At 36.7% G+C, this 17,124-nt stretch overlaps 1 protein-coding gene across 3 annotated transcripts in view; it reads left to right on the top strand.

Annotated features, from left to right (window-relative positions):
- The window catches only part of sfmbt2 (Scm like with four mbt domains 2), a 60,208-nt gene extending 52,948 nt beyond the window's left edge, over positions 1–7,260 (top strand). For all 3 annotated transcript variants that reach the window (XM_047162141.2, XM_017494397.3, XM_017494399.3), the window contains 4 exons: positions 1,887–2,056; positions 3,307–3,546; positions 4,552–4,683; positions 4,872–7,260. In XM_047162141.2, the coding sequence (XP_047018097.1) occupies positions 1,887–2,056; positions 3,307–3,546; positions 4,552–4,683; positions 4,872–5,012 (683 nt within the window). In that variant the 3' untranslated portion in view covers positions 5,013–7,260. The remainder of the gene's footprint in view (positions 1–1,886; positions 2,057–3,306; positions 3,547–4,551; positions 4,684–4,871) is intronic.
- The last annotated feature ends 9,864 nt before the right edge of the window (positions 7,261–17,124 follow it).

Here is a 17,124-nt window from a genome sequence, read left to right as displayed (position 1 = left end):
GTAAGGAGTAAAACGCTCCAGACCATGCAGTTCTAGGAAAATAATCCACAGCGGTATGGTATGATACTGTTACCAACCTGAAGTGGATTATTTTGGTCTGGAGTATGTTATGCTGCTTAAACTACAATGTTTCATTTATTAATGGACACCGTGCATTTTACCGGTTAAATAGTAAGATTTAATGTTGAAGTTAGTTCCTGTAATCACTATTTCCTTACCAGTGTCTCTCTCTCTCTCTCTCTCTCTCTCTCGATCACTCTATTTCTCTCTCTGTCTCTCTCTATCTCGCTATCTATCTCTCGCTCTATCTATCTCTCTCTCTTTGAAAAAAAATGCAGCTTGTCATTTTACCACGTAATCAGAAAGCATAAACTCCTCTGCCCTGAGTACTTTCCCACGCTGGGAAACTTTGCAAAGCACTGTGACTGTTACAAAGCGCGACACTCAAGACTCCTTCCATGAACGTTAAATAAATATCTCCTAACAAAATTCATGCATTAATATAAACCTAACATTCATGTTCCAGCCGGAACTACAGCCCGAGACATGCTGTTATGCATAAATAACGCACACCTTCTTACCAGTCAGATTCGAGAATTCAGCCGTGCTGTGGTGAAAATCTGTTTATTGAGCACTGTATATACAAGTCCCTTTAAAAGAGTGAATGCATTAATAAACCTTGTAGCTGGAATTACCGTCAGAGCTGCTGATATAGAAAATGAATCATTTTCTGACCAATCAGAATCATGCATTTAACAGCGCTGTGGTTTATTGGAATTAAATTGGCGTTTCCTCCTCTCATAATTCCAAGAGGTTCTGGTATTGAAGTGTGAATATATTATGGATCCAGTCAGTCCACAGTGCACTATGATATACAGTATTTTTGCTTTAAAAAGCATCTGGTTTGATTTTTAGATTTAACTGTCTGATCACTATTAACCGTCCTATGTTAAGTAGGGCGTATTATATATAAAATATATGCGTACCGTATATAGACATATTAAATTAAATTGTATTATAATATTGTTTACGAGGTCTTCACAGTGTTTACCTACTCATAAATAACTAGCATTTATAGCAGCATTGCATCACATCTAGCCTAAAGACTTGGAGTACTTAATTATATGTTAACTCATGATATCGTTTTATTTCTATGGCTGAGAGAATTCTATTATTAACTCTGAAATAACACATGAAATTATGCAGCGATTCAATATTTTATTCCAGTGTAGCCGTCATGAAGCTTTGCACCCTCTTATAGTCTCTCTGCAGTGTGTGAAGAAATGCAAACATGCTGCGCACATGGCTGCTTTCCTACTTGTTTGGAGATTATACTGAGATTTAAAAAAATAATAATAATAAATTTGGGCCCAATGACTGATCCCCGTTGTAGAAATGTAAAATCGTAAAAGAATTTTTGTTTTAAAGCATTTGGCAGACGCCCTTATCCAGAGCAATTTACATTTATTTCATTTATACAGCTGAGCACTGGAGGGTTAAGGGCCTTGCTCAAGGGCCCAACAGTGGGAGTTTGGTATTGCTGGGATATGAACTCATGACGTTCCGATCACTAGCCCAATGTCTTAACCCCTGAGCCACTACTGCCCAGTTTTAAGAGATAGAAGGGAGAGAAACAGGGAGAATGAACGCAGAGACATATTTTGACTAGGAAAATGAAGGAGAGAGAGAGAAAGCATGAGAGAGAGATATTTTAACTTGTATAATAAGATGGTTTTACATTTTATATTCCAATTGAGAACGACACAGTTCTGCTGTCAGGGCTTGCTTTTCTTCACACACACACACACACACACACACACACACACACACACACGTACATCTATTGTACTTGCTAAATGTGTTGGAAAAATGTCTGTGTTTTGTAGCGCATTACTATGGAAAGAAGAGAAAAGTGGGCCGTCCCAGTCTGGGAGAGTGCACTCAGGAGGGCGACATGGCCAAACCGGCCCGCCGCAGAAAGAAGCGCAAAGCCGTCTTTGTTCAAAAGAAACGCCGCTCTACTGTTACAGGACACCACGCTGTGGAGTCAGCTCAGGTCGCATATACATACACACACTCTAAACCCCTTCATCCTGTTCACTATTGAGCAATAGTTTTCTTATTAAATGCCCAGGCCATGAATTTAGATTCTAACAATTTTATTCAAATTGTATTAGTATTGTAGTACATTTTAATCTGCACCTATCTAACTGATTAATATTAACCGTGTTGATAGAAATGTTTGCGTCTCATGCGAGTTGTATGAGCTCAGCTGGAAGTGGAAATACAGTAAGAGACAGAGGAAATGGGACTAACATTAGCTATTTCTTTCAGATGTACCAGACACACCAGTCTTTTTTTTTTTTTTTTCCAATTAACCTGAACATGCTCCATTTTAATTTTGAGCTATATTAAAAATATCATTTACATCCATTTTCCCGATCATTAAGAGCGCTGAATGATCTTAACCCATTTAAAGCAACATTCATTTTGCAGTTATATTAATAAATGGGTTTTTTTTTTCTCCTTGGACACCATCTCTATGCCTTTCGCAATTTATTTAGCAGAAATTAGCAAACCTCCATGTTATATTCGTATTACCATTGTAACGAGGTAAAAGATGTATTATTTGATCATTAGACCCAATTGCTGGAATATGTTGAAAACCATTGTGTATCTGTCCACTGGGCAAACATGCAATATTGTAAAAAAAAATATATAAAAAAAAGTAAAAAGAAACAAATTACTTATTTATGTTCTATAATCTGTTTGTTTGTTTGTTTGTTTTACTTTTTGCTCCGTTTAATATTGATTGCAAATAATATTAATGTATCAGTGCAGTCCTAATCTGTTCTTATGAATTGTTAATATTGTGCCACTTTATGTTAACATTTTGAATGGGTCTAATTTGCCCCAAATAGATTTCAAAGGGTTTAAAAGGCTCGCTTGTTCTCATTCAAGTCAGGTTTCTGATGTGTTTTGAATATTAAAGAGCTTGTTATTTAATGTTTCCACAGACAGAGTGAATATTAAGGGGAGTACAAAAAAAAAATCCAAAAAAGGAAACATCGTAGTTCTTTCATGAAATGTAATGATTGAGATTCATTTGTGTTAATCTGCCTACAGTAATGTTTTCTTTCTAATGGTATTTAGCTAGATTTGACATATACCTGCTACTTATGGCATGACACAGTGCTGTATTCCAGACATGACACCATTTGTTAACTAGTTACATGCCATATCAAATAACACAGTTCTTAACCAGTGAAAATCATTCTCAGACAAAAAAATCTCTTCTCCTCACAGGACAGTGATGATTTTGATGATTTTGACGAGGAGGAAGAGGAGGAGTCGTACAGTGAGGAGAGCTCCAGCTTGGAGCTGCGCGAAGAGGCTCCTCTGCGCTTCTCTACACGACGAGGCCGACCCTGCAGGTCTCACACTCTGCCCGGGACTGGGGCATCTCCAGAGCGACCATCGCTGCGCAGATCCACACGCTCACTCTCTTACACACACAACCAGGCAGCCAATCACGTAAACCCAAAGGTATGTGAACTAATTTATCCGAAAAAATTTCAAAATCATTCACGGGAAACTCATGTTAGACATTTGCCTCGCACCTCCGGTGTTGGGGGTTCGAATCCCGCCTCCATCCTGTTCGCACAGGATGAGTTTGCATGTTCTCCCTGTGCTTCGGGGGTTTCCTCCGGGTACTTCGGTTTACTCATACTAGTCCAAAGACATGCATGATAGGCTGATTTGCATTTCCAAATTGTCGGTAGTGTGTGAATGTGTGTGTACTTGTGCCTTGTGATGGCCTGGCACGCCAGTTCAGGGTGTTCCCCAAGTCCCCCATGACCCTGTGTAGGATAAGCGGGATGGAAAATGGATGGATGGATGGATGGATGGATGGTTGTATGGATGGATGGTTGGATGGATGGATGATGGAGACTCATTCATGTGGACTTCAGCAGATAGTCTTCAAATTGTAGAAGCGGAATGAGAGAATAGATACAGATTACTCTGCCATGCTTATTGTCTGACAGCTTTTGTAAACCTCAATGACCTCATCTAAAAGAAATACATAAATTAAGACAAACTAGACTTGGCATTCAATTAGGACAAAAGAAATGGCACCCGATGAAGGTCGTGTGTGTCTACGTTAGCTGACAGCCAGCAAGATTTAGTGCATGACACGCTTTGGAGGCGCTCTTTCACCTTTTATTCGTCATTTTGTCATATTCAGCTCCGCGAGCATTGCTTTTATGGAGTTTTGTGGCTGCCGTTAAATGTAAATCAGCTGTGTCGTGAACACACTTGGTAGTTTATGGGCGATCGGCATTCATCAACATACGCATGAGTGTTACTGACACTTTTTACACACAACTTTACTAAAACTCTACCATATACAGAAAAAAAATACACACAGTATGTGATACTCACTTCACTTACTTATAAATGAGCTGTTATAAATGAGCTGTCTGATTTCTTTTTGTATATATAATTACATTATGTGTGTGTGTGTGTGTGTGTGTGTGTGTGTGTGTGTAGATGGCACATACAGAAGAGGAAGAGAGCCGATTGGTTCTAGAGAGGAATCCACTCGAGTGGAGCGTGTCAGATGTGGTTAACTTCATCATGTCCACAGACTGTGCCTCGCTAGCCAATATTTTCCAAGAGCAGGTACACACACACACACACACACACACACACACACACACACTTAGACCTAGTAATACAGTAAAATTAGATTAGTTTATTAACCAAAGATTAAAAGCAGGCCAGGACATATCCTCAGTGTTGAACTGCATGACATGGCCAGCTAATTGAGACGCAGTGAATAATTATTCTCTCTCACTTTCTCTCTGTAGGACATTGATGGTCAGGCCTTGTTGTTGCTGACCCTGCCCACTGTTCAGGAGTGTATGGATCTAAAACTCGGCCCTGCAATCAAACTCTGTCACCAGATCGAGCGTGTTAAAGTGGCCTTCTACTCCCAGTATGCTAATTAAGCTAACACAGACTAACATCTATTTCTCTCAGTGGATAAATAAATACGCTTGATACACACTGCTCAGGGGTTCTCACACCGTCAGAAATTTTTTTGTTCAAAACTGCACAACTAGCTATATGCTGCGATGCTCAAAGCACAGCGCTTTCCTGAAGAACTTCTGCTGAAGAACTTCTGCTAACCCCTCTGCTGTTTATGATGAAAGGATTATACGTAAGGATGTAATGGATGACGGGGACAGCTGTTGAAGAAATACGGAGCGGCGGTCTGATGTACTTTGTGTGGATGTTGAGGTTACTGAAGCAGATGTCTTTTTGGAAAGATCATTTTCTATTACGAATAGCAGTTTTAAGGACTACAGAGGGTGTTTCTCAATACCAAAAAGGAGAAGAGTGGACTTGAATTCTCACAAATCTACCTTAATATCACCAACTAGGATCGATTTGACATGTGCTTCATTAATGATATTTACCTGTAGTGCTAATAGCAGCTTCCGAAGCATTTAAATAAATGCTTGCTAAGTCTGTAGTTGACTTGACTTGGCTGCATGTACTACACTAGGATCGGGTGTATTGGATCAATGCATTTAAAAAAAAAAAGAAAAGAAAAGAAAAAAAAAGTCTGTACAGGATTTAGCAGAGTGTTTTTTTTTAGACTTTTTTTTGGCGGAAAACTACTTGAATCGCGAAATCGCAATCGCACGAAATAGTTTTGCACGGTCTTTTGCAGCGTTGTTTATTGATCAATGAGACATTTTTATTTATTCCTGTCAGACACACGTGAATCGAAGAGGGATTTGGCCAAACGCGCATTGTGGTGACGTCACATGGCCCAAATCTGCAGAAAATCTGCGGTAATTTTGAAACATTTTGCAGCATTTCCATGCGTTTGTGTTGATTTCTGTGATCCTGCAGGGACTGAAATGAACTGAGGGCTGAGGCAATCATACATCGGTTAGTATTAATTCAAATTGATTATGAATAGATCATGATCCAAAACAGACAGACAGCTGTTAAAAAAAAAAAAATTAAAATAAACAATAAAAAAAAAACAAATGAGCATTTTTAAACTGATGTGTAAATAATCGAATAGGTTAGCAAGGTGGCTGTGATACTTACGGTATGACTTTGACTTGGCGGTAGATTCTGAACAAAGGGAGCATGTTTACGGCTTTCATAGAGCCATATACCTGTGCCTAATTTTTTATTTATTTTTTGGATATGCACAATCAACACTGTAAGAATTCAGAATATGTGTACATATGCACATCCGCATATAACAGCCTAGTGCTATCTCAGGAGTCTCATCCTGAGGTGATTCATCTATTCTACCCATTAGTGTATTCCAACGAAGTACAAAACTTTCGATTCATTCTCATTAGTCACGTATCGGTGAATCACTGATATGTGGGAAGCACATAACCCAGCTGTTAGAACCATCCTTGCATACTTCAGTAGAGGCACTGAACTTACAGCAGTACACAAGAACACATATTGAGAAACACCCAATGTTCCTGTTGAACAGTTGTGATTAACTACCAGATCTGTCTGCATTTTCCCTTCAGAGACCAAATGATATTGATATTTATAAGTGTAATTAGATTTGAAGGATTGGTGTATAGAATGAAATAATATATTTGAGATATTTATTTTGGCCTGAGAAACAGGTGCTCTCATGTTGGGATTTTTTTTTTTTTTTTTTTTTTGGTTGGTTAATTGTTTTGTTTTTTTCTGTTTTTCAAAAGGGGACAGTACGGATTGGTACATCGTTCCTTATTTCTACCACTTTGTAAAAAAAAAAAAAAAAGAAAGAAAAGAAAAAAAAACACTGGATACTGTATGGAAATGTTTCATCATCTATGCAAAAAATGGACTTTTCTACTTTGCTGTATGACCCAATGCTTCCCTTGAGAACTTTGTACATAGATTGTGTACTGATTTTAGTACCTAATAGTAAAATCTAGTTTTAATACAACATTGTGATGCACTGAGGAAAAAAAGCTTTTGTAATGTTTTATTATTATTATTATTATTATTATTATTATTATTATTATTATTATTTACCAGAATCGGAAAATATCCTTCTTACCAAGGGGAAAAAGGTCAAATCAAGTATAACCATATGACAAGGATGCAGGGGCAGAGACACTTAACCAATATCCTGTGACTATTTATGCATCCCACTAAAACGAAACGGTTGTTGAACAATGCTGTAAATCACCCACTGCCCATAAAAGAGTGAAAAACATTACAGAATGTCATGGAGTTGTTTTACTCTTACACTTTAATGGCGTCATCACTGAATTTGCATGGTAAACAAAAAAGCAAGCACATATATAGGTGCATCTCAGAAAATTCCAATATCATGAAAAAGTGTGTGTGGGGGGGGGGGGGGGGGGGTTTCCCTTAATTTAATTCAAAAAGTGGGACTTTGATATATTATAGATTCATTACACATAAAGTGAAATATTTCGATACTTTTTTTTGTTTATTTGTTTTAATCTTGATGGTTATGTCTGAAAGCTCATGGAAATAAAAAAAAATCCAATATCTCAAAATATTAGAATAAAGAATTTATAATACAGAAATGTCGACCTGAGAAGACTCTAATCAGATAATTAACTCCAAAACCCCCGCAAAGGATTCCTGAGGCTTTAATCTGTCAGTCTGGTTCAGTACACAACCACAATCATGGGGAAGATGAAAGTAAATGTTGTATTTCGTTTGGAAATCAAGGTCCCAGAGTCTGGAGGAAGAGTGGAGAGGAACAGAATCCAAGCTGCTTGAAGTCCAGTGTGAAGTTTCCACAGTCAGTGATGATTTGGGTGCCGTGTCATCTGCTGGTGTTGGTCCACTGTGTTTTCTCAAGTCGAGAGTCGATGCAGCGTCTATCAGGAGATTTTAGAGCACTTCATGATTCCATCTGCTGACGAGCTTTATGGAGACGCTGATTTCCTTTTCCAGCAGGACTCTGCACCTGTCCACTGCCAAAACTACTAGTAACTGCTTTGCTGAGCATGGTATTACTGTGCTTGATTGGTCAGTCGACTCGCCTGACCTGAACCCCATAGAGAATCTCTGAGAGACACCAGACCCGACAATACAGACGAGCTGAAGGCCGCTATCAGAGCAACCTGGGCTTCCAGAACACCTCAGCAGTGCCACGGGCTGATGGTCTCCATGCCACACCGCATTCATGCAGTAATTCCTGCAAAAGGATTAAAGCCCCGACCAACCAAGTATTGAGTGCATAAATTAACATACTTTTCAGAAGGTCGACATTTCTGTATTCTTTATTCTAACATTTTGAGATACTGGATTTTTGATTTCCATGAGCTGTAAGCCATAATCATCAAGATAAAAAAAAAAGGCTTGAAACATTTCATAATATGTAATGAATCTATAGTATATGAAAGTTCCACTTTTTGAATTAAAATTCGGGGGGAAAAAAAAAACTTCCACAATGTTCGATTTTTTAAAGATGCACCTGTATGTTATAGAACTAGAGTAAGAAAAGATAGACTATATAGCTAGATCGTTACACTTTATAATAACCTTATCTTACAATAATCTCAAATTTATCAGCTTTGTACTTCTATAACGATACTGCATTTGTTTAATGTAAATATACCTTTAAAGAAAAGGATTCAGCCGCATTAAATGCCACATGGTCAGTGCACTCAATCACATGAATGTCATGTGACTTACCAACTAAAACGTTGCATTCACATGCTTACTCACAGTTACATACCACATATTTTGGATTAGCAAACTTGAAGATGTGTGTAGTGAAGACAGTTTGAAGTATACGCAATAGTAGCTGTTCTATGAAACAGGATTATGGGATTACATATTTTAAAATGCTCAACATTTACAACAAACAAACAAAAAAATGAATAATTACATTATAGATTGTTCTGAAAATAAATTTTTTAAAAAAAGTTAATTACATGGAAGATTGCATGCAAATGTTTCTTACCCAAATAATAGACAGGAAGAGCACACTTCCTGTTAACATGAGGAAATAACCTCAACAGAAATTTAATGAGAAATATGAAGACTTCCATTTAATAAGGTGCTGTCAGTCATTGTTTGCACACTAACTTATGTAAAGCTCAAATCTGCCCAGAGGTAAAATAACCAAATGAGTAAATGCTGTCCTTTATATTATATTATATTATATTATATTATATTATATTATATTATATTATATTATAATATATTATATTAAATATTATTATATCATGCTATGAAAGCTTGTACACACATGATAGACTGAAGAAAGAGAAGTAAAGAGCATGACAGCAAAACAAGATTCCAAAGAAAGACTTACTTAAAGCTAATACAGTTGATACTTGTCTATGCTGAGTCATAAGGAAAGTAATTCTGTCATAGTGGAAATTCAGCGAAATTTACGGGCTTTCACCTGGTACATCTTGGTGCACAAAAAAGAAAAACAATATGGCAATGGCAATAAAGATTTCTGCTCATGACACAGGCCTGTTAGTTTTGAAGAGTAAGAGGCTCCTCGACCTGCACTAGAAATGACAAACACAGAGGAATATAAAGAGCAAATACAAGGATCTAGATCACATTGAAAAGTAAATGTGGTGTACTTTTTACTCTATATAACGTTAATCAAAAATTTTACATTCACATTGCTCTCTTTTCTCCATATGTACTATAGAGCATCAGCCAATGCATATGTATTGTCTGAAGTTTGTATTTATTTCACGTCAAAATATTATTGTTTGCTTCAGCAATAGACGTTTCATAAAGTGATAATTATGGAAGCCCTGAAGGGAAAGGTATCAAATAAAAGAACAAATGTAAAAAGCTTGTTCCTAAGCTAAATTTCCAGATTCTCTGTCTTTTATTTTCTCTGGGGTGAGTAATAACACAAACAGTTGACCGAAAAATCATTACCATCTGCAGTTTGACCATTTTAGCCAACCTGCAATCACATTTTTTTCTATAGTTGAACTGCTCAGGAAGGGCGATGTATTAAAAGAAATATCAGAAGATAATTAGTTTGTGGTCTAAAGTAGTACAGCGTTCATTTTTGCCAGTTAGTGCTAGAGATTATTATTATTTCCTTTCATTTTCATAACACTGGATAAAAAAAAAAAATCTCTAGAGCTAACTGGTAAGAATTAGCATGGCTTAGCAGTTTGACCACAAGGCATATGTTCATTCATTCATTCATTCATACATTCATACATCCTCAGTAACTGCTTTATCCAGGTCAGGATAGACCACTGTAAATCTGTAACCAATCCTATTGACACTGTGTGCAAGAAGGGAGAATTCAACCCAGATGGGATGCCAGTCCTTTTCAAGGCATGATACACACACACACACACACACACACACACATTCATAACTATGGGAAATACTGCGTAGCCATTTGACCTACCTGCATGGTTTTTGGAGAGTGGGAGGAAACTGGGAAACCCAGAGGAAACCCAGATCACTGCACCACTATGCTGCCCACAAGGGGTATGTTTTTATCTAAAAACACATAAACTGCAGGGAGATCTTAGCTCACTCACTAATAGCTAGTAGTTACTGTATGTTGATGGAGTTATTCATTCATATTCATACCCATTATTCATACGTTATTCTTCTAACCCTCACTGCAGCTGATCCATACAAGTTCTTAGGTATTTTCCATCATGAGATAGATAGATAGATGGATGGATGGATGGATAGATAGATAGATAGTCAATTTATGGGGAAAAAAAACATAGTACATGACACCTAAAAGAATAAGAATATAAAGGAGCTTCAGTCACAGAATCAGTGCTGTATATCTATTTTGCTCCAAAGATTGATTTACATCTGCCCCCCATTTGAATGTGTGGCCATTAATTCTTTGTATTTTTCATCAAGTTGTGGGAAAATTGTCCTGCTGCTACATCATACCGTTGCCAGGCAACACACTTTTTTGGAATTGCTGTCTGTAATTGAGGAAGGGTTTCATAGGAAATGTGTCCATTTAAATATAGAGAATTGGTGAGAAATTCATAACAGGTTTGTGCCAAAGTAGCAGTCTGAAGGACACACGCCCTTCCTGAACACTCATTATACACTGCTTAATACGAACGCTGGCAGAACTGAATGTAAAGTGAACATCGTAACACTGTGGAAACTGAGAGTGCGGAGTGAAATAAAAATAACCAAATTACAGCATAAGGATGTTCTAAAAAAAAATTTAAAAAATAATAATAATAATAATAATAATAATAATAATAATAAAGATTTAAGGAGATTTACTCTGTTTCATTCTGGCCTGCCAGGGCAGTTTATTTTAGAACTAGTGGAGTTTTCCTGTTTGCTTGTTTCTTTGCTCTAATCTTTTGGATTTTTTTTTTTTAAAATTCTCGTTATTATTAAATTTGTTCTGTTAAAGAGAGTGAGCTGATATTTCACCATGATGGAATGTGTCACTGAAAAAGACAAACTCAGATAGCATGCACATTTGGGCGACATGTGGCTGAAATCTGGTACATCTGCCCAAGTACCACTATATATATGAAACCAGTTATTTTGCACAATATAATGGAGTATCCTTAGCAGTGAAGAACATCTCTAACCAAAGATCTCACAATGGGATCAAGGCTTGTGGTTTATTAATAATCCTATCAAGAGGATGTGCCCAAGCCACCCCTGTGTGCATTGAGGGCTCTCAAGCACGATGTACTTATTCACTCTATTAGAAATACTGTATATATAAACCTGCTCATTCATACAATTATCCCTTTAGACAATCACGCGACAGCAGCACAGTGTATAAGATCGTACAGATACAGGCCAATAGCTTCAGTTAATGTCACAATGGGCAAAAATGTGATCTTGACAAGTGAGTTTGACAATAGCATGTTTACTGGTGCCAGACAGTATGGCTTGAGTGTTTTAGAAACTGCTGATTTCCTGGGAATTTCACACAAACACAACAGTCTCTGGAGTTTACACAAAATGGTGCGAAAAAACAAAACAAACAAACAGAAAACATCCGGTGAGCGTCAGTTCTGCATTCATGAGAGAGGTCAGGGGAGAACGAACCAGAGACTGGTTTGAACTGACAGGCAGGCTATGTTAGCTCAAGTAGACACTCTTTACAACTGTAGTGAGCAGTAAAACATCTGAGAATGTCAAACCTTGTAGCAGATGAGCTACAACAGTAGAAGACCACATCAGGTTCCACTCCTGACAGCCAAGAACAGGAATCTGAGGCTACCCTGAGCAGCAGCTCACCCAAACTGGACAGCTGAAGACCAGGTGGTGTTTTTAACAGACCAGATTTTACATAGCATGTTGAACTTTACAAATACAAGGCATGTGCAATGCTGAACTGGGAGCTAAGTAAGAAAAAAATTGCCCAAACCATTCCTTTATTGGATGAATACTGACTCCTGAAACTGGGTTGTTAAGCAGCAGTGGGGGAGTGGCAACTCTATGTGGTTAAGTTTCATTTCTTTTTGAAAAAAAGTGCTAGCTTGAAGTTTTGCATGCATATCGGAAATCAACATACAGTTTACTCTGAAAATGCGGCGCGTGAACTTCACCACAATGAATATGAAAGGTTAAACCACACTCTCACAGAGAGGCACACTTGCAAGGAACTTAGTAATCAGGCTTTTTTTTTTTTTTTTCTAAACATATTTCTACTATAAAGCAAACAAGTGCTTAACATTTCAATTGAGAGAATTTGGCATTATTATGATGTACTGATCTTTTTTTTATGCACTCAGAATGAGAGAGGAGGCTTTTATGCATTCATCTTTTAATAACTAGGCTCATATTCAGGCTTTTTTTTTTTTTTTTTTACAGTAGGTACAACAAATTGCATGAATGGGACTCATGAATCATACTGAGCACTTTTAAAATGTTGGCAAGTGTGCAGGCAAGGAAAAACAATTATTCCTCCTCGTCTAAACATAAATAGAATGCATGTAGAGCAATATTTATATTGTATAAGCCTGTGACATTAATGTGCATATATATATATATATATATATATATATATATATATATATATATATATATATATATATATATATATATATATATATATATGCATTGATACATTACTATAGATCATTTAAGGTGACTGCTCTTTGCTTTTTAAAGCTGTCCAAAGAACAGAAAATTAAGAAATAATGTACAAATGCTTAGATAACTATGCAGTCTGTCAGTATGGCTGGATAAAAATACATTGGAGCAGCACAGGATGTAAGCTACAAGCTACAATTCAGTACATTATAAGTGCAATACAAGACTTGTGTTGTTAGTTACAGGTCACATCAGGTGTGTTGCTGTTTCATTATTTAATAAAGCAACATATTCATAGTGTTAGCCTTATTTGAACATGACAAAAACTTCGAAAGACTATATTTTCAGAAATGATAGTACAAAAGGATAGTCTATATCGCCACAATAACAGCTTACATTATATTACCTGCAGCTTAGTGACCTTACAAACTGGTGTACGTGCATGCCTGTATTAAATGCTCTGGTGAAAAAGTAACACATTGCAGTTGTTCATTATATCAGTGTATTTTTGACATTTTGTCACTTACTTGTACAATTTTAAACCGGTTTATATATACAAAGGGTTTCCCAAAACCTCTATACACAGGGGACTATGTTTGCCAGCAGCACGTCGGTCGTGGCTTTGTCAGTGGATGTTCGAGACTATTTTGAGAAGGAAATGTGAAGAAAACAACAACAACAACATCAACAACAAATGTCAAGTCATGAAAGAGGTTTAATATTCTTATATCTTGGAATCTTATTTAAAAAAAAAAAATAATTTATTCTAGATAATTTCACTTTTGGTAAGACAGTGTTTTTTGCAGTCTAATGACAGATCCTGATGTGCAAGTGACAGATGGTTAAGAATAATTGTAAATACTGTATAACAGTTGATAATGATGGAGAATGGACAGTCTTCATATCAACAGCACCAGCGTTCTGCAATATAAGCTAACTTGTATAAGTTGATTTCCAGTTTATTAAATCTGTGAGACTGAGCAGCGAACTGCACACACTTGGTTCACAGGAAGTGAGAGGAGCAGCACACCTAACCACACCTTGATGAAGTATTCACTCTAGCTGTAATTTCTCGGTCATTTCTAACGATGGATAGAAATGACAGACAATGTACATCATAATTTTATCCTTTAATCTTGTTTTTGCAGCTTGAGGCCTTTGAGTTTGCCTTTTCTATTAGTTCAATAGCTTCGTATCGCCAGGGAAAAGCTAAAGAAGCAAATGTGAGAGATTATTTGATTATTTGACTGATCAACTGCATTTGTGGAAAATAGTGCAGAAATGTCATTTTGCACTTTTTTTTTTTTTGGAAAGATTCTAAGCATGGAAATATTCATTTCTCTCTGTGTTTTCTATTTATTACAAAAAAATATATATATATTTGACCCTCTAATCAATCCAGGTGAGAAAGAGAGTATAGGACAGGATCTTTCATGTTAATGTCCTTATTTCTTGTTAGATGATCTGTTTGTATTTGCTTCTCCCTCTGCATCTCCTCCTAGCTCTAGGATTTGGATCTTATTGGATTGCAGGAGTGGGGGGAAAAGGTTCACTGTAAGAGGCGGTGTACATCTGGGAATGGAACATGCTTCTCGCTTAGAAAAATATTAAGATCTTTAAACAAAGCAGGCGTGTTTTTGAGATTTCTTTTTTTCTACTTTTAATGGCAGTAAATTGAAAAAGAAAAAATAGCCTTTGGGAATGAGTCATAATGACATCCTTGACACACTTCTGCAGGATGACTCATTTTGCAAACAATAATAAGTGAAACCCTATTGTCTCAGTTCTGTGTGTGTGTGTGTGTGTGTGTGTGTGTGTGTGTGTGTGTGTGTGTGTGTGTGTGTGTGTGTGTGTGTGTGTGTGTGTGTGTGTGTGTGTGTGTGTGTGTGTGTGTGTGTGTGTTGATTCTCAGTGCATTTTGATGTAAAGTCCAATACATGGCTTCTTATAGTGCTTGTGCTTTTATCTCTTATACACGTTCAACTCAAACTTACAGATAAAACAGTGTCTGTGTTTTTATCCTACAGTCAAGATGAATGAATGAATGAATGACTAAGTGACAGACCGGTGTGGAGGATAGCCTGCAGTTGATTAGTCCTCTGTGTCTTGCTTAATGTTCTTTTCTCATCAGAATTTGTTGCGTTAGTGCATAAGTGCATTAGCGATCCATTAAAGTCACGTTATGTTAGAAGAGGACGGCTTTCCTTTAGAGTCCTGGTTCCTTTTGAAGCTTCCTTGTAATTACCTTGTGGATTTTCCATTGCACTGTTGCCCTCAACTTTCTCTCTGGGGCTCTCTAAATGCCAGATTTGTGCAAAATACATATTGTGCATATTAGAGAAGGGTTTATAGCAGGATAAGGTTGAACAGAAATGATGTCTGCAAAGAATGTCTGTATATAGGTGCGGATGCCAGTGACTAGAATGTTTGTGTATTTCTAACAGGACGAAAAGTATATTCATGTAACATTAAGTCATGGTGGTTCATGCAAATGTGATAATGGAGAGAGAGAAAAGAGAGAGAGAGAATAAAAGAATGAATAAAATTATAAGAGGGTCATTGTTGAATGCATCAATGTATAATGTGTTATGCATTATGTATTTCATTATACTAAAGGCTAATAGACTATAAAACATTACTGGTTTGCTCCTCTGAGGCATATACACTTTACATTTTTATTACTACTTGTAATTAACTTGAGTAACTATTATTAGTAAATGTATTACCTTTAAAAAAAAATAAAATAAAAAAAAAAAATTGTATTATTAGTATATCAGCCGCACATCTTCAGACCTAATTTTGATGTCGTCACTGTTCACTCCGGAGAACAATACACCAGAAATTGAAACAATTCCTCCTAACTGATAGTCAGCATTTACGCATTATAATGGAAATTACTAGATGAGTCACTAGTGGTGAATATAAATGATGGTTTAGTGCACCTTGTGTGTAATATATGTGTGAAAGAGTGAGTGTTCTGCTGCATTTCATCTGAAGAGACTAAATTCAGAATGAACCATCCATAGAATCTGTGAAAGTGCTATGAGTTTCACTCGCTTTTGCTCCGTAAATCCATCATCGGTGTGTATTTCAACCATTTCGTTTTGGTTGACTCACTTCGATAAGTCATTAGTTCCTCCCTGAGACCTTCATTGTTATAGTGTCAGGTACTGAAATGTTAATTGACGGAATTAATAGAAGACGCCTATGGGAAAACCGTAGGCATAAGTGTATTCTGTGCTTCTCTCATCACAACCAGATGTGTTCAAATGTATTTAATTTCACATATGTATGCATAAATATTTGGGCTCATCCAATTCAAAGTTTTACATGGTAAAAAGTCGAGACTTTCTGTAATATATCGAGAAGTAGAGGACAAGTGTGATAAATGCCATGGCTCTCCCTGTCATCTTGGCCACATGTTTTTCTTCTGCCCTGATCTCTATGGTTTTTGGACTGGTTTCTTTACCATCATGTCCACTATTCTCGGAGTAGATTTAAAACCTTGCCCATTGATTGCTATATTTGGGATTCCTGATGCCTCAGTTTCATTAAGCCCTGTACAAAAAGATATTATCGCTTTCACATCCCTAATATCAAGACGTTCCCTACTGTTGCATTGGAAGTCTGGTAAATATCCATCCATCTCCCAGTGGCATGATGTTTTAAAGGACATGATGTTTTTTTAAAACTCGAGAAAACAAAATATACGATGACTGACAAGGTTTATTATTATTATTATTATTATTATTATTATTATTATTATTATTATTATTATTATTATATAAATGGCAACCTTTTATTTCATATTTTATGGAGTTACATAGACTTCCCACTTGAATTTTGTGCCTGTTGTTGGTTTTTATAATGTATACATAACCGGATATAGATATTGGTTAGCCATGATGAGCCAGGGTGGGGTGGGAGAGGGGATGGGTTGTTTAGTTGATTGTACTCTTTCGTTTTGTATGTATGTATGTGTGTATATGTATGTATGTGTGTATATGTATGTATAACAAAAATGAGAATGATATTGTTTCTATGTGACAGGAAGTATGT

The sequence above is a fragment of the Ictalurus punctatus genome, chromosome 19, assembly GCF_001660625.3.
Source record: "Ictalurus punctatus breed USDA103 chromosome 19, Coco_2.0, whole genome shotgun sequence".
NCBI lineage: Eukaryota > Metazoa > Chordata > Actinopteri > Siluriformes > Ictaluridae > Ictalurus > Ictalurus punctatus.
Note: the sequence above shows the minus strand (reverse complement) of the source record. Positions and strands in the feature narration are given on the sequence as shown.